At 44.3% G+C, this 22,983-nt stretch overlaps 3 protein-coding genes across 3 annotated transcripts; 2 read left to right on the forward strand and 1 right to left on the reverse strand.

The window, feature by feature from the left end:
* Positions 1-3,086: 3,086 nt before the first annotated feature.
* On the reverse strand, positions 3,087-4,316 carry snapin (SNAP associated protein; the record flags this gene model as incomplete). The annotated part of the gene is made up of 4 exons (XM_080863773.1): positions 3,087-3,484; positions 3,757-3,875; positions 3,948-3,994; positions 4,120-4,316. The coding sequence occupies 4 exons, from the start codon at positions 4,314-4,316 to the stop codon at positions 3,377-3,379; spliced, it is 471 nt and encodes a 156-aa protein (XP_080719899.1). The 3' UTR covers positions 3,087-3,376.
* An 8-nt stretch (positions 4,317-4,324) lies between these two features.
* On the forward strand, positions 4,325-10,289 carry chtopa (chromatin target of PRMT1a). The gene is made up of 6 exons (XM_080863772.1): positions 4,325-4,570; positions 5,075-5,164; positions 6,203-6,353; positions 8,474-8,645; positions 9,030-9,173; positions 9,808-10,289. Exons 2-6 carry the CDS (start codon positions 5,100-5,102, stop codon positions 9,996-9,998), a joined length of 723 nt encoding a protein of 240 aa, XP_080719898.1. The 5' UTR covers positions 4,325-4,570; positions 5,075-5,099; the 3' UTR covers positions 9,999-10,289.
* Positions 10,290-17,094: 6,805 nt separating this feature from the next.
* On the forward strand, positions 17,095-21,258 carry LOC308385112 (thioredoxin-interacting protein-like). Its single transcript, XM_080863882.1, has 6 exons — positions 17,095-18,875; positions 19,029-19,104; positions 19,208-19,355; positions 19,445-19,804; positions 19,884-20,186; positions 20,274-21,258. The coding sequence occupies exons 1-6, from the start codon at positions 18,620-18,622 to the stop codon at positions 20,319-20,321; spliced, it is 1,191 nt and encodes a 396-aa protein (XP_080720008.1). The 5' UTR covers positions 17,095-18,619; the 3' UTR covers positions 20,322-21,258.
* The last annotated feature ends 1,725 nt before the right edge of the window (positions 21,259-22,983 follow it).

Raw genomic sequence — 22,983 nt, forward strand, 5'->3', positions numbered from 1 at the left:
GCTAGCCACGAACTGTCTGGTTCGCCTGGATTGGCCCGCGAGACTGTTTTTCTAAAGTGGCGCCGCTGAGGATTAGCCCCGAGTCACCACCACCAACTGGAACGGCACGGCTCGGTATTTGAGCACGACTCCAGCTCACACTGAATACATCAACAACGCATGTTAGTTCACTGACACGTCATTTACATGTGCAACAGCACAACTTTGGCCTTCTAGCAGCAAAAACAGGGAAAATGGCACTCGGAGAATCCTTACACGAAGACTGCGGTAACGTCCGTGGGGGGAGGGGGCTATGCCATGATCGTTTTAAATCAGCTGTGACCCTTCTAATGAAAATTTTAGATCCTGTCTCCCAATAACAAGCCAGAAGTGCTGAGATTGTTGCAGAAGAATGGACTCAGTGAAACATTCACAGTCCAAACAGAACATTTTGTTTCCAAAATGTCAGATCTGTGAACACCACGCATTTCTCCCAGTACGGTGACGATTTGGTAAAAATACAGACAACTAAAGACACTACGCTCTACAGGTACATTTGCATTTAAGTGTCTTTAAGTATTTAATGTGTCTATAGCTGAACATACAATTCAACGTGTACAGAGAGTTTACCTTCCACAAGTAAGTTTCTACTCTGGTTTAAACAAAACAGTCCCTCCAAGTACTTAACAATACGCGTCTGCTTTGAAACTACTCCAGGACAAACAGCCACAACATTAAGGGAACAAACACTGTGCTTGTGTAACTGCAGGACAAATAAGAGGCAGCGAAACAAACTCAGATCACATCAGCACAGAGAGCCAGTAGTTTACATTTGGGGCTTTTCTGATACAAAGTCTTAATAATTTACATCATGTTCAGGTTTATTTTAGGAAAATGTTTGGATTAAAATACAGCCTTTAAAGGACATTAGTCATGTTGCATAGGAGAAGGTCCTGAAGCCAATGACCTCCATGTGCCTCCAGCAGCAACCCAAGAAACTGTCCATCACATCTTCTCTCGTGCATGTTGTTACAGGAGCAACATTTCTAACATTGCCGTCATGGATAGAAGTATTTACTGTACATTACATGGAGAAACGTTCTGAGCCACCTACATATTACACTTGCTGATTTTGGTTCTGTAATTCACCACAATGCATTTTAATTAACTTGGATGCAGCTGAAGTGCAGACTTTCAGCTGTAATTCAGTGGGTTGAACAAAATGATTGCAGAAAAATGAAACGACCTGGATCTTTTTAAAAACACAATCCCTTCATTTCAGGGGCTCAAAAGGACAAATTAAATAACTGAAAGTAAAATGTTCACTTGTAATACTTGGTTGAAAGCTCTTTGCTGACACTGACAGCCTGAAGTCTGGACTCGTGGACATCACCAGATGATGGTTTCCTTCTGTTTAATGCTGCCAGGCCGTCACTGCAGCAGCTTTCAGTTGCTGTTTGTTTGTGGGCCTTTCTGTCTCAGGTTCAGTCTTCAGTAAGTGAAATGCTCAGCTGGGCTAGGATCAGGTGACTGACTTGGCCATTTAAGAATATCCCACTGTTTTTCTTTGATAAACTGGGTTGTTTTGGGTCATTGTCCATCTGAACTATGGAACATTCAGTTTGACTGCATTTAGCTGGATGTGAGCAGACAGGCTGTCTCTGAACACCTCAGAGTTCACGCTGCTGCCTCTGTCCTGTGTCACATCGTTAATAGACACCAGTGTCCCAGTGCCACTGGCAGCCATGCACACCCGAGCCATCACTGTGTTTTACAGATGATGTGATATGTTTCTGATCACGAGCCGTTCCACACCTTCGTCATACTGTTTTCTTGCCATCGTTCTGGTTGATCTTGGTTTCATCTGTCCAAAGGATGTTTTTCCACAACTGTGCTGGCTTTTTCAGTTCTTTTTGTTTAATCAAAGTCCAGTCTAACCTTTCTATTCTTGAGGCTTATGGTCGGCCTGCACCTTGCAGTGAACCCTCTGCATTTAGACTTGGACATCGATACAGCTACCTCTCCTGGAGAGTGTTGTTCACCTGGTTGTGATGGGGTTTCTCTTCACCGTGGAAATGATTCTGTGATCATCCACCACTGCTGTCTCCTGTGGACGTCCAGGTCTTTTTGTGTTGCTGAGTTCACCAGTGCTTTCTTTCTTTCTCAGGATGTACAATCTGAAGATTTTGCCACTCCTAATATTGCAGCAATTTCTCAGATGAGTTTTTTCTGTTTCCAGTTTAAGTACGGCCTGTTTCACCTGCATGGAGAGCTCCTTTGACCACATGTTGTCTTCCAAATGCAAACACCACACCTCAAATCAACTCCAGGCCTTTTATCTGCTTAATTGATAATGACATAACGAAGGAATCACCCACATTTGTCCAATTACTTTTGGTTCGTTTAAAAAGCAGGTGGCACATGTTAAGGAGCTGAAACTCCTAAACCAGGGGTGTCGAACTCCAGGCCTCGAGGGCCGGTGTCCTGCAAGTTTTAGATCTCACCCTGGGTCAACACACCTGAATCAAATGATTATTTCATTACCAGTCTCTGGAGAACTTCAAGACATGTTGAGGAGGTCATTTAGCCATTTCAATCAGCTGTGTTGGTTCAAGGACACATCTAAAACCTGCAGGACACCGGCCCTCGAGGCCTGGAGTTCGACACCTGTGTCCTAAACCCTTCATCCAATTTGGATGAAGATCGTCTCAAATGAAAGCTGCACATTATGTCAGTGTCCATTATATAAGTATAATTGGAATATGTTTCAGTAAACGGGTAAAAGAAAAAAAGAAAGAAAACAACAGCAACTTGTGTCAGTGTCCAAATATATAAGGCCCTAACTCTGTGGTCTGCCACTGGGCTGCTGAGTTACTGGGGTTTCCAACACTTCCACTTTTGACACCAGTGAATACCACTTCCAGTTGATTGTGTATCATCGTGGAGTAAAGATTCACCGACAGTGGCATCTTGTACACTTCCACACTGCCTTACAGTGAATGACCCATTCTTTCACAAATGTTTGTGAGGCAGGTTGCAAAGCCAGTGATTGATTTCACACACCTGTGGCAATAAAAACATCAAAAGATTAAGAGCTGTGGCTCCTATAGTTTTGTCCACATAGTGTATCTATTTATTGAGTGCATTAGAATTATTACATAAATATCTCCACTGTGCAAGCCCGTACTCTGAAGTTGCCAAATGGTAAGCAGACAGCAGCTTTTTCACTGTGACAAAAGCAGAACATCAGCGAGGTATTAAACAAAAAGACAAGCAAATGTCAAAGGAAGACCGGCCCCTCCTGGTTTTTAGCTTCCTATAATCACAATCAACCGTTCCTGCTGATCAAAATAGCTCACAGTATTTACTGTGTGGAGCAGGAGGTTCAAGGTGAGGTTCATGGTTTACTAGGTGAGCGGGAAGCGAAGACGCCCGATGTCTCCAGTATCGTCTTCCTCCGCGCCGTCTCTTTGGCCACGTTGTGGTTGAGCCGCCTCAGACGTTCCTGGACAAAGAAAGCTCAGGTTGTGTAATGTTTCTATATCGTTTTCACACCATTTTCAGGTAACTTGAATAGTTAGTATATCTGTGGTCGCCATGGAAATCGGAATTACAAGTCTCGTCATACAGTATTTGTAGTATACCTCCCTTACAGGGGCCCAATATTACATTATACTAATTTCCTGCCTAATGTCTGATGTGACGAAGGCTGATCGTAGGCATGCTGACGGGCAGAGCGTGATACAGAAGAAGATCAGCTACAGACTGGTCACTGACCTGAGCGTTCTGCAGGATGTTGTTTACTAGCACAACTCTACGCCTCGCATTCAGCAACTTCTTTACATATGGGTCCAGGTCCAGAGCCACCTTCTGATGTTCGTTTATCCTGCATAACTCTGAAAAACCGCACACAGCACGTTATTTATGAATCTTTTATAGCTGATGCTATATTTGAAGCAGGACCTTACCTGTGGCCAGACCGTCTATATGTTCTCTTAATTCCACTTGGCTTTTTCTGTAAAGAAACGTGAGTCACGTGAGTCCAGAGACAACTGAACAACAAAACAATCAGTCTGACGGGGAAAGTCAGCTGACTGTCAACAAGCTGGCGCGGTCTAATCTAACGAGGACGCGAGTTACCTGACCGAGTTCACATGCAGGTCGAGTTGCTGTATCGCTGGTCTCAGGAGGTCGAGCAAACCCTCGGCAACAGCATCGTTACCAGAAGAACCTTCGACTAAAGCTGTAGCTGCCATTTTACTGAACCAGCGCGAGCGGACAGGAAGTCGTGCCCTCGTGACGTCAGCGTCACAAGAACCTCTCCATTTTCTTCCCATCAGTAGCCAGGAGCACCATTTTAGGCTTTCGGATCGCGAAGGAGTCTCGATTTCCGCGTTATTACAATATTCCTGGGAGAGTTTGATATAGGGTCGCTTACCTAAGCGCTGTTTCAAACCGCGCGTGCGTGGGGAGCTAGTATATGGTCAGTTGTATTTAAACAGGATACACGGACACCTATACGAAGCCGCCGTGCTGCTAAAGCTAACCTTAGCTAGCTTTGAGGCATTTCTCTACCAACGCAGAATCCGCTGTAAGTATGAGACGAAGTTGTTGTTCGTCGATAAACGACATGCTAGCGAAGACGAGGCGGAATCGTTACTCCGTGTTCTTGTCTCTGCAGTTTGTTATAACCGGATGGACGCTCGCTAAACATTTAATTTTTCCACCGGACGTGATCGACAATTGGGTTAAAATTAAAACGTTCTCTTAAAGAATCGATCCCTTTTGTTGCTGGTGACACAGAAAAGAGTTTAAAGAAGTTGAAAACTTTGCTAAGTCAACCAAACTGGCGGTGGTCTGAAGTGTAGCTTGGGTGGGAGGGGGTCGTGGGTTACTCCTACAGGGAGGATTTGTGTGACACTGTGTGTAGTCCTCAAAATAATCTCTCTGTTAGACACGCGTGTAACAGCTGATGTTAATTACAGCAAATTCCTTGCAACAGTGACTTAAAAGTGGTAATTTAACTTCTAGTAGTAGTGCGTACATTATGTGTAAAAGAGAGGGAGGTGAAACACATTCTCTTTTCTGTTTCCAGGACTCTACAATCAAAGTCTTTCAAAATGAGTGCGGCTGCCTCCCAAAAAGTTGTCCTGAAAAGCACCACCAAAGTGTCCCTAAATGAGCGGTGAGAGGCTACGCACCCTGTCAGAAATTAGTCACCTGCTGCCAGCCTTGGCTTGTGCAGGTTCTGATACTCTCTGCGGAACCTACTGTTGGGACCAAACCTGATATGGATGCAGCTCTGGCTGTTCCCGTGTGTGCGCTGCTCATTCAACTCTCTTGGCCCTGTCCTTGTTTGTGTTACATGTAAATGAAGTGTGGGGCAGGAGGGGCTTGCCCAGGCCAAATGTTTTGTGTGAGCAGCACGCACATGTAGACGAGGGGTGACTGTAGCGGTCGTGGTTGGTAAAGCATACGCAGAACCAGACCACCATCCTGTAAACGCCTCGGCACGCTGGCTCCCTGTTTAAACAGCACTGTATACGTCATGTATACACCATTAAATGGGACAGGAGGGCTAAAGCTAAGTCAGTGAGATGGGGCATCTCGTCTTTTCTGCCTCTCATCTTTTTCTCTCTCAGACCAGTAAAAGTGAAGCTTTTTATCTCCTCGTGTTCTATCATCTTTCTTCTTCTTCTTCTTTCTCCTTTCCCTGCTCAGAGTACTCAGTCCTAGCTTGGACGTGACAAGGGACTACCCCTTCCCCCCAGTTCCCTAGTTCCTGACCACTTGGTGGTTTAAATAAAGTCACGGTCCATCCTGTAAGTGGCTGGGTGCCAAAGCACACCTCATGCCCTGGCCTCTGCTGCTGCGACATGATGACATCCCTGCAGTGTCAGCTGGAGGCTCGTAAGTGGCAATTGTGGCTCTTCTTCTGAAACTTTCTCTCTCCTTCTGTCCTGAAGTCTGCTTTCAACTGTTTTTTCTCCTTGTGTTAATTTTACAACACAGGCTAAAGTCAAGTGTAAGTAACTCTGGAATATCATATGATTGAGAGAGAAAATAAGTGCCAACAAGTGGAACAAAGTCTAACATGACTAAAGAGCTGCCACGATCGTCCATATGAGAAATGACATGATGTGGAACCCTGCTTCCTCCTCCTCTGTATATCCCCTGTCCCCTTCTTTTACTTCCTCCTTCTTTTTCCCTCCCACCTCTAAAGCTTCACTAACATGCTGAAGAACAAGCAACCCACTGCGGTAAGCATTCGAGCCACCATGCAACAGCAGCATTTGGCTAGCGCCCGCAATCGTCGGCTGGCCCAGCAGATGGAGAACCGGCCTTCGGTGCAAGCCGCTCTGAATCACAAGCAGGTGAGCGTGACGCTCAGGTGAAATTGGTGTCCGTGGCACTGTTGGTTCCATCTGAATATGTTTAACCCGAATTAAGGCTACGTCCACACGTACACGAGTGTTTTTGAGAACGCAGCTTCTTCTGTGCGTTGGGCCTTTCATCCACACGTGCACGGCGTTTTGCATCACTGAAAACAGATTTTTAAAAACTTTATGCGTGGACTCAACGCCAAGGGTGTGCACCTTTTTTTTTGCATCACACGTTATTGTTTCCATGCGATGAATTTCTACAATATTGACAAAATATTGTTGCTGTTAATCTGCAGCTTTTACATGCTTTCATATACAAATACAGTTTAGAAAGACATCTTTGTTTACGCTTTCCCTCCCAGGCTGCTCGACTTCTGATTGGCTAACATTTCTACACAGTTAGGATTATAGACAGGGCTGCACATAAGTGGTCTGCAGGTGCGCATGCGCTGTCAAAATAAAAGATGCGCACCAGATAAGAAGTTGCAACGCGCGTTTGCGTACATAAGATTTTCTGGAGGAGGACAGACATTTGTTTAGAACTCTTAAAGATGTCGAAGAAGCTCCTTTAAGCAATTACTGTGATGTTCCTCCACCTCCAAAGAAATAGCAGAAGGAGTACGAAGAAACACGTATTCTCGTAAGTGGTTGCAGGAGGTGAGCTGGCTTCAAACAAATGATGAACGCACAGAGATGTGGTGCGGAATGTGCCGTGAAATTCCCACTCTAGTGGACAAAAACACTGCCTTTTATATGGACGCAAACGCGCGTTGTCATTTCTTATCTGGTGCGCGTCTTTCATTTTGACAGCGCATGCGTACCTGCGGACCACTTATGTGCAGCCCTGATTATATCGCCACCTGTTGCTTTGGGTCGTTTTTGAAAGCTATTCAATTTGTTTTTTGCATATAAATGTTGACGGGATTTTTTTATTTAAACGGAAAATCTCAGTTTACAAAAACACCTGTGTCCATGTGGACGTGGCCTGAGTGTGTGAGTAGAGAAGGAAATCAGTCACCCGTGGTTCTCTGATGCTGCTGTTCACCACAGCAGTGGGTAAATAAAGAGCACAACCGAAGCTGAACTGCATCTATGGTCCAGTCAGAATCTGTGATCTTGAATATTTTGGATCCATCCAGTCCTCCAGCTGGTCTCTGACCTGGTCAGTCTGTGGACAAAGTGTGATGTGAAATTTAAAAAAAAAAAGATTACCTGGAGCCTGCAGACATCAAACCACAGTGTCAGCAGTGATGCTGAGGGATGGTATCAGGTTTGATAGGAAAACACCTGGATTTTTCCATTTTTATATTAACAATGACGTAAAAGCGATCGTGCCAAAACGGTTTATTATTCCAGCCATTCCCCAAACCTTGGACTGCCACAGCCCAGTTTGAAATGTGAAAAGCTTCTGCTGCTCACAGCTCTGATCAGTGTTTGACAATTAGGCATTTCTTTTACGTTTCGGGTGACTTAATTCTCCACACGCTGCTCTGATTTCCAAATGTTCTTTCCAAATAACGGGGATTGAAAAATGGGTCGGAAGACGATCATCCCCTGGGCTTGTTTCAGTTTTCATGGCAACCTTAAACTGACTGCAGAGTCCAAGTTAAAATGTCCTTTTTGACAGAAATGTTCAAAGCCCTTTGATTTTGGAACAACTCCTGTACAAGTATAAGACCTTTTAAAATGATGTAGTCTATAATAACAAGTTCCTGGCTCTTTCAAAATTAAAATCAAAGGAAGAATCCAGCTAAGGTACCGACAGCATTTTAGATTTGATTTCTTATTTGTTAACGTTTGTGATTGGAGTCGACTGCAGCGTTTGTGCAGAGTGTGAGAGTCCTGGGTGAAACGTGTGCATGCACACAGAGCAGCATGATTGCAGCCTTCATCGCAGCTCTGTGGCAGCACGTGAAATCCAGCCTGCCCAGCACCTGTAGGTCACGCTGGCCTCGTTCAGTAAAGACTTGCTGTGAGTCTGAGCCGCAGGTCATTACGAGGCTCCTGTTACTGCCATGTGCAAGATGATATTTCCTGAGGATTCAGCTTACTGATTTTAATTTTGTCGTAATTGCTTTTGTAATGTAGCATTTGTAATTAACATGTGTCAGAGCCTAAAGCAGCGACTGGGGAAGAGCAACATCCAAGCCCGGCTGGGTCGGCCTGTTGGGGCTCTGATGCGTGGAGGACCTCCTGGAGGCAGAGGAGGAATGCGCGGGATGAACAGAGGTCTTCGGGGACGAGGCAGAGGAGGCATAATGAGGGGAGCTCTGTCCCTGAGAGGTATGTATCAACAAACTTCAGTGTCTGCCTGGATTCTAATGGCATCCTTTAAGCTGTGTACATACTGGAAGTGATTTGCAGGAGACTGTAGATGGTGAAACACATTTGGCAGGTGGGACCCAGGATCTTATCTCTCATCTCAACGTCCATGCAAGCGACTACCAATGAGTGCGCAGGGTGCCATTGATTGACATGTAGCCTAGCATTGAATGCATTAGAGAATTACCTAGGCAACTGGTACCTGGGATGTCTGCAGGAGACGGGCCGCCAACCTTAATGCCATGTGGGACTAGTGAAATGCTTTCAGAAACGTTGGTTTGACTGTCGCTTCGTTTTTAAGTCTTGCTTCGTGCTCCTACTGAGTGTTGGCTTTGCATTACACAGGGAAGCGAGGTTCTACAGGTGGGCCCATGCGAGGCCGTGGTTCTGCCGGTCGTATGGCAATGCGTAGAGGAGGCCGCCAGCGTGGTGCAGGTGTTGGAAGAGGAGGAGCTCTGTCCCGAGGAGCAGCTCGAGGAATGCCCAGAGGTCAGGGGCTTATTGTTATTTAATTCAGCTTATTTGTGTAGCACCAGTGAACTGTCATTTTTTAATATCTATTCAAAACTGTTTTATTCATACAGTGCAAGTCACAGCAGCGCTCGCCTCAAAGTGCTTCATGTTACGGTAGAGACGCTGACACAGGACAACAAAAAGTGATAACTAATGACTAAATGTAGAGTGGGGGTAAATGCTGTAGCTGGATAAAGGTGCATAAAGTGCATCATGGGAAGCTCCTGGCAGCCTAGGCCTATTGTAGAGTAACTAAGGAAGGATTCAGGGTCACCTGATCCAGCCTTAACTATATGCTTTATTAAAAAGGAAAGGTTTGAGCCTAATCTTAAAAAGGACAGAGGGTGTCTGTCTCCTGGATCCAGACTGGGAGCTCTTCCACAGAAGCTGAAGGCTCTGCCTCCCATTTAAACTTCAATTATCTGATGAGCTACAAGTGAAGCAGCAGATTGGGAGCGAGGTGCTCTGTTGGGGTGATGCGGTTCTTTGAGGGCTCTAAGATAAGATTATTGAAGACTTTGTGAGGGGGACTTTAAATTCAGAGCCAACAAAACATTTGCTCTTCAGTTGAACAAACTCCTGAAGATTTCTGCTCTGTGTTGCTTGACAGGTCGCGGGGGGCTGCGTGGACGTGGCGGTTTTGCTGGGCGACGTGGACGTGGCCGAGGTGTCGGTAGACCGGCTGTTACTCGCGAGCAGCTGGACAACCAGCTGGATGCCTACATGTCAAAGACTAAGGGACATTTGGACGCAGAACTGGATGCCTACATGGCCCAGGCAGACCCCGACTCTATGGAGTAAAGGACTGTGGACTGAGCACACAGAGGCGCTGAAGTTGGACGAACAGTGTAGTGTTGATGTGCTGAGAAATGATTGTTAATTTAGCTGAAAGTGATGACACTTTAGGTGGCACCCAGTAGCGGTCTAAACAATATTGTGTGGGTCACTGCTCGGTTGTGCATCGACCCGCTCGTTCAGAGCCCTTTTAATCCTGGAGGGACTTCTTATGCATTAACAAACCCTGCTGTTTCTAGACTTCTGTGTCCAAGACGGGTTTTTTCCGTTGTCATTTTTTTTATTTATTTTTTTTTTCTCCAAAGGGACAAACTGTCAAAATTTTACATTTGTTGAAAGCAGTTTTTAAATGTGCTTTTCTTTTAAACATTTGCCTGCTCGAATCGTGGGAATTCAGAAGTTTTAAGCATCACTTTGTTTGCCGTTTGCTTACAGTGAAATGTTCTAGGTGAAATTTGAATTAAAGTGGAAACTATTTCCTTAATTGTGTCAAATGTCTGAGTTTTAAATGTGCATTCACATCCAAGAGCTGGCTGTCTTTGAATGGTGTTTTTGTAGGAGGGGGGGTTGATGCTTTCACTTCTGCTGTTTTCACAAAGTAACTTTGAGGATGCCATGTTCATTTTGGGCCGAAGATGGCTTTGTTGCACCAACAGAATAGTTCTCATGAGTCTGTGGGGTATCTAATGAAGTCAGAGGACTTAGTGCCACAAAAAATAAACAACTTTTGGAAAAACCTTGTTTGTTTTTTTGTTTTTTTTAATGAAACTGAATTATTCCCAAGTCTTTCACTTTGCCCTCTTTGACTTTTTTTTTGTAAAAAGAAAACTACAGTGAGTTTCTGGAGTTTGGAGGCTCAGCATTTCTCTCAGCTTGTACTTGGGTGCAGTCTTTGATCTGAATAGTTTGTTGTGACTTGATTGGATTTTAGAATCTTATTTCTTCATTGTTCAGCTGTGTTTGGTTAATTTTCTGCGATGAATTTTAATGTAGTTCCTGTTTTGTTTAGAAATCGTTCGTGTGTCAACACAAAAGGTTAAACAGAGATGGTCATTTCACCCGTTAAAGTATGCTTGTAGGTAACATTCACAAAGGTAGCATGGTTTGGCACTTAATTTTACCCGTCAGAGTATTTTTCTAGCTAATATTCATAAAGGTAGGACAATTTGCCACTGAATTTCGTGTTGTGCGCATGCGCAGAAACAACGGGTAGGATGGATTACCAGAACACCGGATCAATCCAAAGATTGATAATGCTGATACCACATTGGTATCAGATGGTTGCATAATGCGATCAGTATTTAAATTTGCATTTAGTACTGTTGCTGTTTCATCCGAAAGTGGACGTCTCTGTGCTAAAAGCACTTGTCACGTGTCTTGCATATTTTGTTGCCAAGCCCTCAAATGAATGAGGCTGAGCAGACGCGTGACGTATGTAGAACGCAGTGAGTGATGGCAGACACAAAGGAGCATCCTGTGGAGACACAAACACTAGAAACTTTGCAGGAAGGCTATTTGCTATTGTGACACCAATTTATACAAACAAGAACACTCGCGATAAACACAGCTGCTTTGTACATTAATAGTATGGGCTCTTGCTATCAGCGACGCTGGAACTGTATTTGCTTAGCATCGGATCTGCAGCGTCGCGTGAGTAGGTGTCGAAAACCGGTTTCGAGTGACGTAACACTTCCTATAAAGGGCTTTGCGCCGGGTCTCGAGTTCCTTTCTCTGCGGTCCGTCATGCGAGGACGAGAGGTAAGCCGAACTGAGCGTGTTGGTTAGTTATGTCCTCTGTGTGTATATAGATATGTGGTTGCATACGTTTTATTATTTAAAACTTAAATGCGATGCTCTTAAACCTCTGTGAACATCTAGCTTGGCGCTAAAACTGTACGCGTTTTTTAGTATACAAGCTTCCAACAATGCGCCAATTTATTTTTAAAAACGACAAAAAAATAAACCGTCGACTGGTTTTCCTCTGGTTAGAATCGCGTTTCACCGCACAGAATCACAAAGTCAGGACAGTCCTTACTCTGTGATTTGCTCGAACCTGGTGTTAACACAGGGTGTTAACTTCGGGACTCCCGGAGGGCCTGGTTAGCTTTCTGCGGGGAGTACGACCCGACCTACGCACGTGGAAGGCGCCGTGGCCGGCGTGTATGTTAGTGTGGGGTGCCCGAGGAATATCTGCTGCCCGCTCCACTCCGAGGCCTGTCCGTCAGCCTGCAGTGCGCGCTGTTGTCGGAGGGAGGCAGTGTGCCGGATGTGTTACAGCGTGTCTGTGAGCCAGCCGCGACAGAGCGAAGCTGTAATAGAAAAGCTGAGGTGAAACAAAGAGTTAAAATGATGAAAAGCGTCGCTGCAGCCGCTGTCTGTGCTTTTCCTGCTTTATATTTTGCGCTCTGGGTTTTTTCGTGGTTCTTTCGTACTCTGAGCTCTGCTATCGCTCCGTGCTCTGTTCCGGCTCACTTGTCAACCAATCAAAATTCGGCAGGCTCAAACGTCATCAGCTTCCAACGACGCGCAGTCAGGGTCTTGGAAATAATTGAATGTCTGTATTAAGTCCTCTAAAAGTCCTGTGAAGACCAACGTGGGCTGCATGTGGCCCACGACGTAAAATGAGTGTGAAAGCCGTCCTTTAGAAGTTTCCAGAAGTGCAACGTATAAATGTAGAGACAAGACTGTTTCTGGTAACCAGTAGTCAAAAACTATTGTACATCGATGCATTATTATCATAGCAAGTGTTAACAAGGCAAGCCTGCCTTATTGATATATCTAAGCTTGTATTACCATGGAGACGGTGCTGTTAATTAAGAAACCAGAGTATTAAGAGCAGTGCACCTCTTGCCGTTTGAAAGAATGCAGCTTGGGTGTTATGAACTGAATCGTATGCATATTTTTATATGGTATCTGCCCACAATGCCACAGTGCAATCACCTGCTGGGGTTTTCCTGCACTGTGGACTAATCCCTGGGCTACAGTGGCTATAGAACATCAGGTTTTGCTTTCACCTCTGCATCATTGGTTGCTTAGTGGTGACAATGAGCCCTGACACACTCGACATACAAGTTTGCATCTCCTCCCATTTAACACAAACTTCTCGTTTTGCAGGATGTGATGGGGAGCAGTGGCTCTACAGTTCTTGCTGCTGCGATGGTGCATGTGGTCAGTTGTATTTAATGTTTGTTTCAACAAAACTGTACTGTAATGGCTGATTTTTGTCTGGTTGCAACACTCATGGGTCAGCCTCAGCTAAAGCACTATTAAAGATTTGTTAATCCAAGCAACAAAGCAGAAGATAAACAGTGGATGTTTTCACTTCAACAACAGAAATGGGCTTTAGAGTCCAACCATAATCTGCTTGGCTGTGGTGCCTCAGCTAAATATCCATTTCTTCCTGTGTTTTAAAAAAACAAAAACCTGCTTTAGCAGTGGTGAAGCACCAAAATGAATATGACACACTACTTTCACGCATGACTGTTGATTAGCACAGTATGAGCTCTGGTTCTGTCAAGTGGGCCATAAAGCTTATGCAGTGCAAAGAGCAATATATTCTCTTGCAACCCACTGCTGCAGACTTTCCGCAGCAGTGTTACTAATGAGGACTAACATCTGTTGGTGACCTCGCGTGTTCTGTAAACTGACCTGAAATTTCAGTTTGAAAACTTGTTAAAACGAGAAACTGTACCGTTTCCCTGCAGGTGTCGCAGACGACGCTTCAGTCCAACTCGGTAAGTCGTGCTTGAGGACTAATGTGCTGTAGACCAAGTAATGATGATTGGCTTAATATGTTCAACTGCTCTGAAGTGTGAGTGACAGCTGCCTCTCTGAACACCTGCTGCACTGTAACCACAAACTGAGTGTTGTTGAAGTCCCGCTGACCTCCATCCTACCTCCTTCTGGCAGGTTTTCCTCTTGACCTGACTTTCTGCACTGAGGCAGCAGTAAACGGTACGTCGCGTTTCTGCATCCATATCACTCCCACGATGTAAATGTCCACCACAGTGAAAACCAGACTGACACATGATTAAATCAGTGAATCAAGATGTGCAAAAGGAAAAACAAGATCTGTTAGAATGAATGTTAATCTCAAGGAGAAGTGAATTGGAGCCACAATGGCAGCACTGTGTGGTATCTGCAGCCAGCTGCTTCGTTAGCTGGTTTGTTCAAAAGTCAGTGCAAGATGAACTCAACAAATGGCATCGTTGGTCTCCCGACTGCTTGTGTTTGGAGTCCTGGTAAACATGTTGGTACACACTGCATTACTCGTGGATCCGTACTCATCAAATAAAGCTGTTTTTGTTTTTTTCCTGCAACTTAATTTTTGTTGCTGATCTGAAAATGAATTGCTTTTGTAATCAGCCATGGTGTTTGTCCCAGTAACCCTGCATCAACTGCTGAGCTCACTGTTTACCTTTTTCCAGGTTTCTGCTGCCACAACTGATCATGTCCTGATCCAAGGTTTCAACTGCAGTAATGAAGGTGAGGATTGGCCCAAAGGACAAAAGGGGCTGGAGCCTTGGTCCTTCCTTACTAATGTCTGTGGAAATGTGTTTTTGCACAGAGGAAGAACAAGTGCATATGCAGATTCTCTTGTTTCTAACGCTGTTTATCTTGTGTAACTAAAATAATTTTGTATCAGCAGGTTGTGCCAAAATGTTGCTGCCACACCTCATTCCCCTGTAAGTGTCAACATGTTTCCCACGAGGTGCAAGTGACAAACCCTCTATTGTTAGGAGGAAGCAGCAGACTGTCCAACTGAAGACGCTGAAATAAATCAAGTTCAAGTAAGAAATTGACTGGTGCTTGATGTAGTCGTGCATATCATTTATGCTCCGTAGTATGCTGAGGTCTATCCCGACAGACCTTTCTCTGTAGGGCCGTGTCGTTGGAAATGCCTCACAAAGTAAATCTGTTTCGCTTTACCCACATGTTCACTGCCATGAACGTTGTGAGATACTGATGCAGAACAAGTGTCTGTCAAATATTACCAACTGCTCCATAGATTTTCTATTCTGTCATTGTTTACAAGTCTTATCAGTGGACTGTTTTCATATCACTGGTTAGGGTGGACCACACAGATAAACATGGATAGGAGTAATCGGTATAGTGTGAGTACCGTGAGGTTCTGTGCATACCACGAGCCTGCTTTAACAGTTTCTTTTTTTAAATTTAATATTTTTTTAAATGAATGATCTCTGAAAATCCCTGAACTCTATAAAACTCACAACATGAGGTTTTCAGCAACATTTGGAAATTTTAAAAAGAGGGAGAGATCTGGAGCAAAGAGGCAGAGCAGTTACCGCGACGATGAGCTCAGGTGGCATGGAGGAATTCTTTCCGAGCATCAAAAACAGCAGCACTTGTTACCGTAATCAACATTAAAACTTCCTGTTCAACAAGCTCCAGTATGAGGAAAAGCCAGCTGCTCGCATGCAAAGTGACAGCAGTGAAAATGAAATGTGCAGGTGAACAATTAACTTTAGACTTGACAGTTAACTGAAGCCTGCAGCAAGCAGGCCTGGGTCTAAAGACGGTCTTCATTAGAACATGACAGGACACGCTCCAATAATTTGATAAACTCTCCATATTACTGTGAAGCACTTTGGTGTGCCTTCGGGTTTTTAAATGTGCTATATAAATAAAATTGTATTGTAAACCCATGTGTTTCAGAATCTGAAGGCTGTCCTGCCTGCATGGAAAGGACTGCAGCTGATCGCTGTAAGTAGTGTTTGTGCGTCTGTGTGTCAAAGTGGTCATGAACCAAGGCTGTCAGGATTCTGTGTTCCTGTTTAGCTGTGGACATGACCAAAAAGCAAGCCATCCCAGTGGGCTTCTCAAGCAACCAGCTTAGAAGAACCTGTTGGGAACATTTCCTGAGGGGTATATGAAAAAGCAAAATTCCAGGATTAGTGACATGTTGAGGCTTCACTTTCAGGAAGGTGTCGCTCAGTCACTTTGATTCAATAAAAATGTATTTCTATAAGGCCAGTTCACAGTAAAGGTGCTTTTAATGTAAAAGAAGCTCCAGCAGAACCAGGCTCAGGGGGTGGCAGTCGTCTCCTGTGACTGGTTTGGGGTGAGGGTAAACGATCATGATGTCGTTGCTATAACGACGCCTAGCCCATTGGGGCAGTAGTTGAGTGTAGTGACAAACTGTAGAGTCGAGCTAAGCAGCTGACATATTCAACACAATTGATGTCACTGACTTCACTTAGTGACGGTGCTGCAGTCATTCTGTGTCTGAAATCTGTTCTTTTCCTTTCAGGAGTGGATCAGTGATTCCTGAGAGGAGACGGTTCTCCAGGCTGACGCTGGCTTTGGAGGAAACGTGTTGTAACCTTTGCAAATGAGGATTTAATAAAGGATGTCGTGTTACAGCAAACCTTGACTTGGCACTTGTGTTTGGACCTTGTTTAAGTCTTTGGCTTGCAGAAACAAGGTCAATGAATACTTGGTGGTAATACATTTTAAAGCTCCGTACTTCATGATGATTTTGGGACATGGATGTCTGAGGGTTGATGTTTACACGTGTTCAGGTCTGATGGTTCCAGAACCTACTGAGGGACGTGGGGATTTTTATTTTATCACTGACTATTTTTAAAGAAAAGATCAAGGTTTTATTTTTAAAATCTTGCCTTGTCATAGATTTAATTCCTGCACTGTCCTATTAAACTTGAGACTAGCACTCACTGATACTGGGTGTTTGATCTTGATGCAGAGGGCGCTGGTATACTGTAGTAGCTTACTTTCTCCACTAGGAGGCAGCAGTACTCCATTAGCTTGAACCTAACAAGTACAACCTACAAAAAGTAGGTTGACGTTCACAGAGCTCAGAACGGCTTCGTGCAGGAACCAGACACCATATCGACGTTCCTAAGAAAGCTGCTGGGAGTTCTCCAATACTAGGTTTAACCTAGAAATGGCTAGATTTCTCCATGGGCTGTCATGAAGCTGTTGGGACAGGCTATTTTAACATCTTCTAGACTAGTGCTGTCAAACATGAGGCCTGGGGGCCAGGAAAACCCCAACCCAGCCTGCTTGGCTAGGTTGGGGTTTTCCTGAGGCCATACATTTTCTTTAGTCTATACTTGTCTTCACAGGTTTTAGTTTTACTTTCTTTCTCATGAAAACCTCCCATGTGTCCACTAACAGTACACCAAGGTAACTACATTTTCAATGTATTATTTTTGCACATGACTAATTGCAGGTTAAGCTCAGAGTCATTCGCTTTCTTTCTTTTGCTACAGGAAAAACTGAGAAATGTTGAACCTGCTGCTCTTTGTCTTATGTTAAAAGATCTTATTGATTGCACGTATAGTTGCACTCTTGCCACTGACTGAAATTAGTTTGACTCATCCATGTAAGGTAAGAGTATAAAATGAGCTTGACATCCCTGTTTTAGACCAAGACTCAGTATTATACTTCCCTTTTTAAATGCTTATATTGTACAAAACACTCCCTTATTTCCCTGAAGCTCATATAAAGGATATCCATCCAGTTTTAGCCCTCTGTTTAGTGTTGACCTCGAAACCTTGAGCGTTCGATTCATTCTTTAAAACAGCTACTGGACAAAAAAGGCTACAGTGAAACTGAAGATGTTCAAAAATTAAATATTTCAATAGGTTTATAATTTCATGTGCCTTATGTATTTTTGTTTTTGCGAGTGATTATAATCTGTTTCGTTTATTCTACTTTATCAAAGTATTTGGTGATACTGTGAGCTTTCTTTTTTTGCCTGTCCCGTTTGGCTCTTTTGCATCAGAATTCTTGTCTAAAGGCGAAGAAAGATGCCCAACAGATTTACTTTACCAAATGGACCATCCCAGCCTTGCCATAATAATTGATAATTGATTCACCTTTTATTGCTTATTTTATTTTTACTTGTTAAATACGGGACAGACTTGACTGGGGAAAAGAAAGGGGAAAGAAAAACAGCGGGGAAGAGGGACGGAGATAAAGGGCAAAAAACAAAAACTAACAAAATAAGCAGACAAAAAAATACAAATATCAATCACCTGTTGAGAAAGAAAAAGAGAAAACAGGCAGAAGAAAGAAAAGAGCAACATAATAAACAACATCGCGATGATCTATGTGAATATAACAGTAAATACTAAATATTAAACAGCACGTAAGATCGACAGCGCACAGTGTGCTTTGCGGTAGGAGCTAAAAGGGTGTCGTTTGTGATACTGTGAGCTTTCAAGTTTCCCCTACATGTGATACTGGGTTGACTCATTGTCGGGCCAAGATTTCACACGTTTTAACGTGTTTACTATAAATGCAATGTTCTCTCTGTGTACTTCCAGTTTCCTGTGCGCGCATCTGCTGAGCACGCTGTACATTCTCCCAGCCACGCGGTGTACACGCGTTGTTTCGTTGCGGTGATTGGGCAGGGCTGACACAAACAAAGTTTTCTCCACCAATCAGAGCGGTGTGCACGCACTGAGCCATGCTGTTCATTCTGCCTCCTCGTGCCCCGCTCATAAAAACTGCCTCCTCCCTTTGTTTACAGCAAAGTGAATCGGTCGCTCGACGTGTTTGGATTATCGGTAGTTTCCAAGGGATTTATTTGTGAAGTTTCACGATTCAGCTCATTTTGTCCATTTTCGAGGTCGTCAATCATGGTGGCGATGACGAAGAAAGTTAAAATCTTTCAGATAATCTTTTCCGATCCCAGTAAGAGTTTTTACTGCGGCGGAGACACGGTGTCCGGCCGTGTCGAAGTGGAAGTCAGCGAAATGATGCGGGTGTCCGCGCTGAAGCTTCTGGGTCTGGGCTGCGCCAAGGTGGAGTACGCTAAAGGCAAGCAGCGGTGCCGACAGGAGGCCGAGTACCTCAGACATGAAACGGTCCTGCGGCTGCAAGACCAGCCCACAGGTACGGGAATTACCTTTATGCTGGATATCCTGGAATGTGTGTTCGACATTTACCGGCTTAAAACATGTTTGTGGGTGTTGTAAGAATTGTCAGGGCAGCCGTGAAACCTGCTGTGCATGAATATTGCTGTAAACGGTTTACTTTCTTTTCCAGACTCTGACGGCTCCGTGGTGTTGAGACCTGGCAACAAGTACGAGTACACGTTTGGATTCGAGCTCCCTCAGCAAGGGTGAGGATGCGCTATGTGACGCATGATTTTCCGTTATCTAAAGAGATGCAGTGTGCACCTCTCCACCGACTTACAAGTGATGGAGCAATAACGGTTCTTACAGGCAACTGGTGTCGTCATACAAGGGGAAGTTCGGCTACGTCCAGTACTGTGTCAAAGCCCTGATGGAGAGGCCGCAGCAGCCCGTGCTAGAGTGCAAGAAATGTTTCGAGGTGGAGGAGCCACTGGATGTCAACACCCCAGACCTGCTGGTGAGTTCACTAATGCCAGAACATAGTCAGTGTTTTTGTCATTGAAGCTTGGGACTGCATAACCGAACAGCCTTTCTGCTGCTCTTCAGTCTCCAGCAGGTGGCATGAAGGAGAAGAAAGTCACCTGCATGTTCATCCCTGACGGTCAGGTGTCATTGAATGCAAAAATTGACCGGCGTGGATTCTGTGAAGGCGAAGAGATCTGCATCAATGCGAAGTTTGAGAACACCTGCTCCCGCATTGTTGTGCCCAAGGCTGCCATCATAGCCAAACACACCTACCAGGCAAACGGCCGCACCAAGATCCTACGCCAGAAGCTGTCCTCGGTGCGTGGTAACCACATCATCTCTGGGATGTGCGACGCCTGGCAGGGAAAAACTATCAGGGTACCGAAGATCAAACCATCCATGCTGGGCTGCAACATCATCCGCGTGGAGTACGCTCTGATGGTGAGCCTTCAGTTTCTGAAAGTTTTGGTGTTTATCTCGTAAACATTGGTGTTAATAACTGTGTTTTTCTACATCATAGATTTACGTACACATTCCTGGTAGTGACAAGCTGATCCTGGAGTTGCCTTTGGTCATTGGGACTGCCGGTCTGGGCAGCCGCAGCAACAGTGTGAGCAGCCAGGACAGTTCAGCCAGCACTGCCTCCCAGAGCTGGGTGTCTCTCAGGATGCCTTCTGAACCTCCGAGCTACTGCGACGTGACCCGGGACTGCCGCCTAGACCAGCCTCTCACACCTCTCCTTGATGACTTTGACGGCGATGACAGTCCCATCTTTATGAACGCACCAGCCTTCCAGTACCCAGCGCCGCCAGCCTACAGTGAGGTAAGCATCTCTGGTAACTTAAAAGTGTCCTGTTAGTAAGAAGTTGCGTTCCTTGAGATAACTAAAAGGAATTACGTGTTTTTTCAGGCGGAGGAGGAGTTCAACGGCAATGCTCGCATGCTGCCGGTCTGCTGAAGTCCACCAGTGGGAACCGTGGAACTGTGGTCCACCTGTTAAGGACCAAACTTGAAAACAGGCAGAAGGTCTGAACTCCAGAGGAGGTTGGATGGAGAAGTAAAGGCACGAGTGTGGAGGTGGACTGAAATGTTGGTCGTTTGTTATGTCAGCTGCCTTCAACCTGCTTCATCGCTTATGAGTCTTCCTGCTCGTGCTCCTCAGACCAGAGATGTTGAGGCCCGATGGCACAGTGATATGCTGCATTTCTGAATAAGCTGCCCTTTCCAGAGACTCTCCATTTACAGCCACTATGACTTTGTTACTGGGCCGAGCACTGGCCTGCTGTGGCACCGTGGCTTTTTCTCATTGCACTCCAAGCCTGTATTTTTACAGGACTACTCAAAAGGAAACATCCTTTTACCAGTCCACTCAGTTTGCATCGCTGTTACGAAATTGTTGGGAACACTGTTGCTTTTCAGAATCACAGCATGTAAATTTCTTCCTTAAATGTCAGTAGTGTTACCAGTGTTTGAAAAAAGTCCTTTATTCCTATATTGTTGCACTTTTTGATCGCTTTTGACTCTCCTACTGCCCAGAAGACTGTTCAACTGAACAATGTTTTTGATGTGGAGATATGCAACTTCCACCAACTTCCACCAGTCACCACAGCTTGGTGACTGGTGCTAATTACTGCGAGTGCCGTCCATACCACACGCTCTCGATGGAACGCACTTTATCTGAGGGTCCTTGTATCTGATCTGCAGTTGTCCCAGGCAACATTTCATTTAAGAGTTCCACTTCTGTGAATTCACAACTTCTGTTCTTTCAGGGCGCAGGGAAATCACTGTTAATGACTCATTTGTGAGAAAATATGTTTGTAATACGCTCTTGATACGTGCAGATGTTTTTGTATGAAACCCTATGGGTTCTTTTTTTATTAAAAACTATCCACTCACTTGTCTACCTCTTCCTTTTTTCTTTTTTTTTTCTGGTTGTCAGCTAAAAAAATTTAATCGCTGCAGGTTTTTGTTCCGCTTGCACAAACTCTTTGCGCAGCGAGCCGATGGAGAGGTCTTTAAATGATGTTCTCCACTCTATACTACGTGCGTCAGTAGCCATTGCGAGCAACAGATAAGCAAAGTTTGTTTATCCAACAGTGCCTCTGACAGGCTCAGCTCATCTGCTGCTTCACAGCCAACCAATGGCAAACGACGAAAAGTCATGTTTAAGCTTCTCAGAGGCAGTGACATTTCCTCTGCTCTTTTCCTCTCCCTGGGAAATGACTACTGGAGCCTAATTGTTATTAAAAGTTCACAGCTTGACTTTCAGCCAAGTGACCTTCACACATTTGGCAAACACTAATAAACACAGTTTGATATTAGAAATATGAAACTATGGATGTAAACTTCATAACAGGGAAACAAACCAGCCTCGTGTACAAGGGTGACCAGCAAAATGCTTTTAAGCCTCAAGAAGAACGACTTTATTAGTATTCTAATATCATTATTAAAAACAATAAAACAGAAAGAAAACCATCAGGAAACACTTTTCACTGAAACGTATCAAACACACATTTCTTTTTCTTTTAAATTGGAAAACCTTTTTCGGACTAGACGTGTATCCAGCTTTTGGAGCCTTTGCTGAAACTTTCCACCTTTTCTCAAAACACAACCCAGAGCAGTTTCACGAAACAAAGGACTGTTTTGGAACATCGAATCCAAACATGCAGTCTAACCAGTGATCCGTGTCTCCACAGCCAGGTGGCTCATTCCCAATATCCCATTTCATCTAAACGTAGTAAGAAGGGTTTAAAAAAAGTTATTATGCTACAACAGTTTTTTCCACGTTACACCGGCCACACATGCTTCCTGTTACATTCTCGTTCATATGTATATTTAAGTCTGTCTTTGCCAATGTATTTTAATTCAGGTGTTAATAGACATGTTTTATTAGAGAAACACATGATATATTTAACTTCATATGGTTTAGACTGAAAAAGAATTATAATGAAATTTAGTCCAATTTTTAAATGCATTTTATTTTGTCAATTTGTTACCTTTAAGCAAAATATACATATAATATGTTTTATTTTAATTAGTTAATTGGGCAGCCCGAGCACAAATGTAGGCGACTCGCCTCATATAGCTGCCAGCTGGTGGGGACTTACACCACCAGCGTTTAGTCGCCTACAGGCTTGAGATCTCCACCCCTGCCTCAGGTGACCTCACTGGGGCTAAAGTCTGGTAAATGGGCTGATTCTTACACAGCACCTTTCTACTTTCCCAGAGAACTCAAACATACAACATGCCTCAACATTCACATTCATTCGTACGAGCACTTGTTTTTTTCTATGCTTAAGTGCTTCCACACGGGACACCTTTAAATCCCTGAAAATGAGTAATTATCTGGGTCCAGGCTGTGGGTCAGTCTTTAAAGGCAGACATTATGTTGTTACAAAAAAGGCCCCACTTATCAAGGCCATGAACACAGGAAACTAACTGGATTTCCCATGAGTATCATCTCAGGCCGACTGATCTTTCATACTTGGAACTCTTTTGATTCTGCAGTTTGGGAAACCCTGAAAGGTTTTAGGACCCAGGGGGTCAAAGTGAGGGCAGCAGGTGCTTTCTTCTGTCCTGGTTGGTTTTAGATGAAGGCACTATTTTAAGCTTGATTCTGA

This window comes from Rhamphochromis sp. 'chilingali' (genome assembly GCF_963969265.1).
Source record: "Rhamphochromis sp. 'chilingali' genome assembly, chromosome: 17".
NCBI lineage: Eukaryota > Metazoa > Chordata > Actinopteri > Cichliformes > Cichlidae > Rhamphochromis > Rhamphochromis sp. 'chilingali'.

Bases quoted from the DNA above. Each gene is read 5' to 3' on its own strand.
- LOC308385112 (XM_080863882.1), top strand. From the start codon at position 18,620: ATGGTGGCGATGACGAAGAAAGTTAAAATCTTTCAGATAATCTTTTCC. The intron at 19,105-19,207 runs GTGAGGATGCGC...CGGTTCTTACAG, and splicing joins TTCGAGCTCCCTCAGCAAGG to GCAACTGGTGTCGTCATACA. The intron at 19,805-19,883 runs GTGAGCCTTCAG...TCTACATCATAG, and splicing joins GCGTGGAGTACGCTCTGATG to ATTTACGTACACATTCCTGG.
- chtopa (XM_080863772.1), top strand. From the start codon at position 5,100: ATGAGTGCGGCTGCCTCCCAAAAAGTTGTCCTGAAAAGCACCACCAAA. The intron at 6,354-8,473 runs GTGAGCGTGACG...AACATGTGTCAG, and splicing joins CCGCTCTGAATCACAAGCAG to AGCCTAAAGCAGCGACTGGG. The intron at 9,174-9,807 runs GTCAGGGGCTTA...GTTGCTTGACAG, and splicing joins AGCTCGAGGAATGCCCAGAG to GTCGCGGGGGGCTGCGTGGA.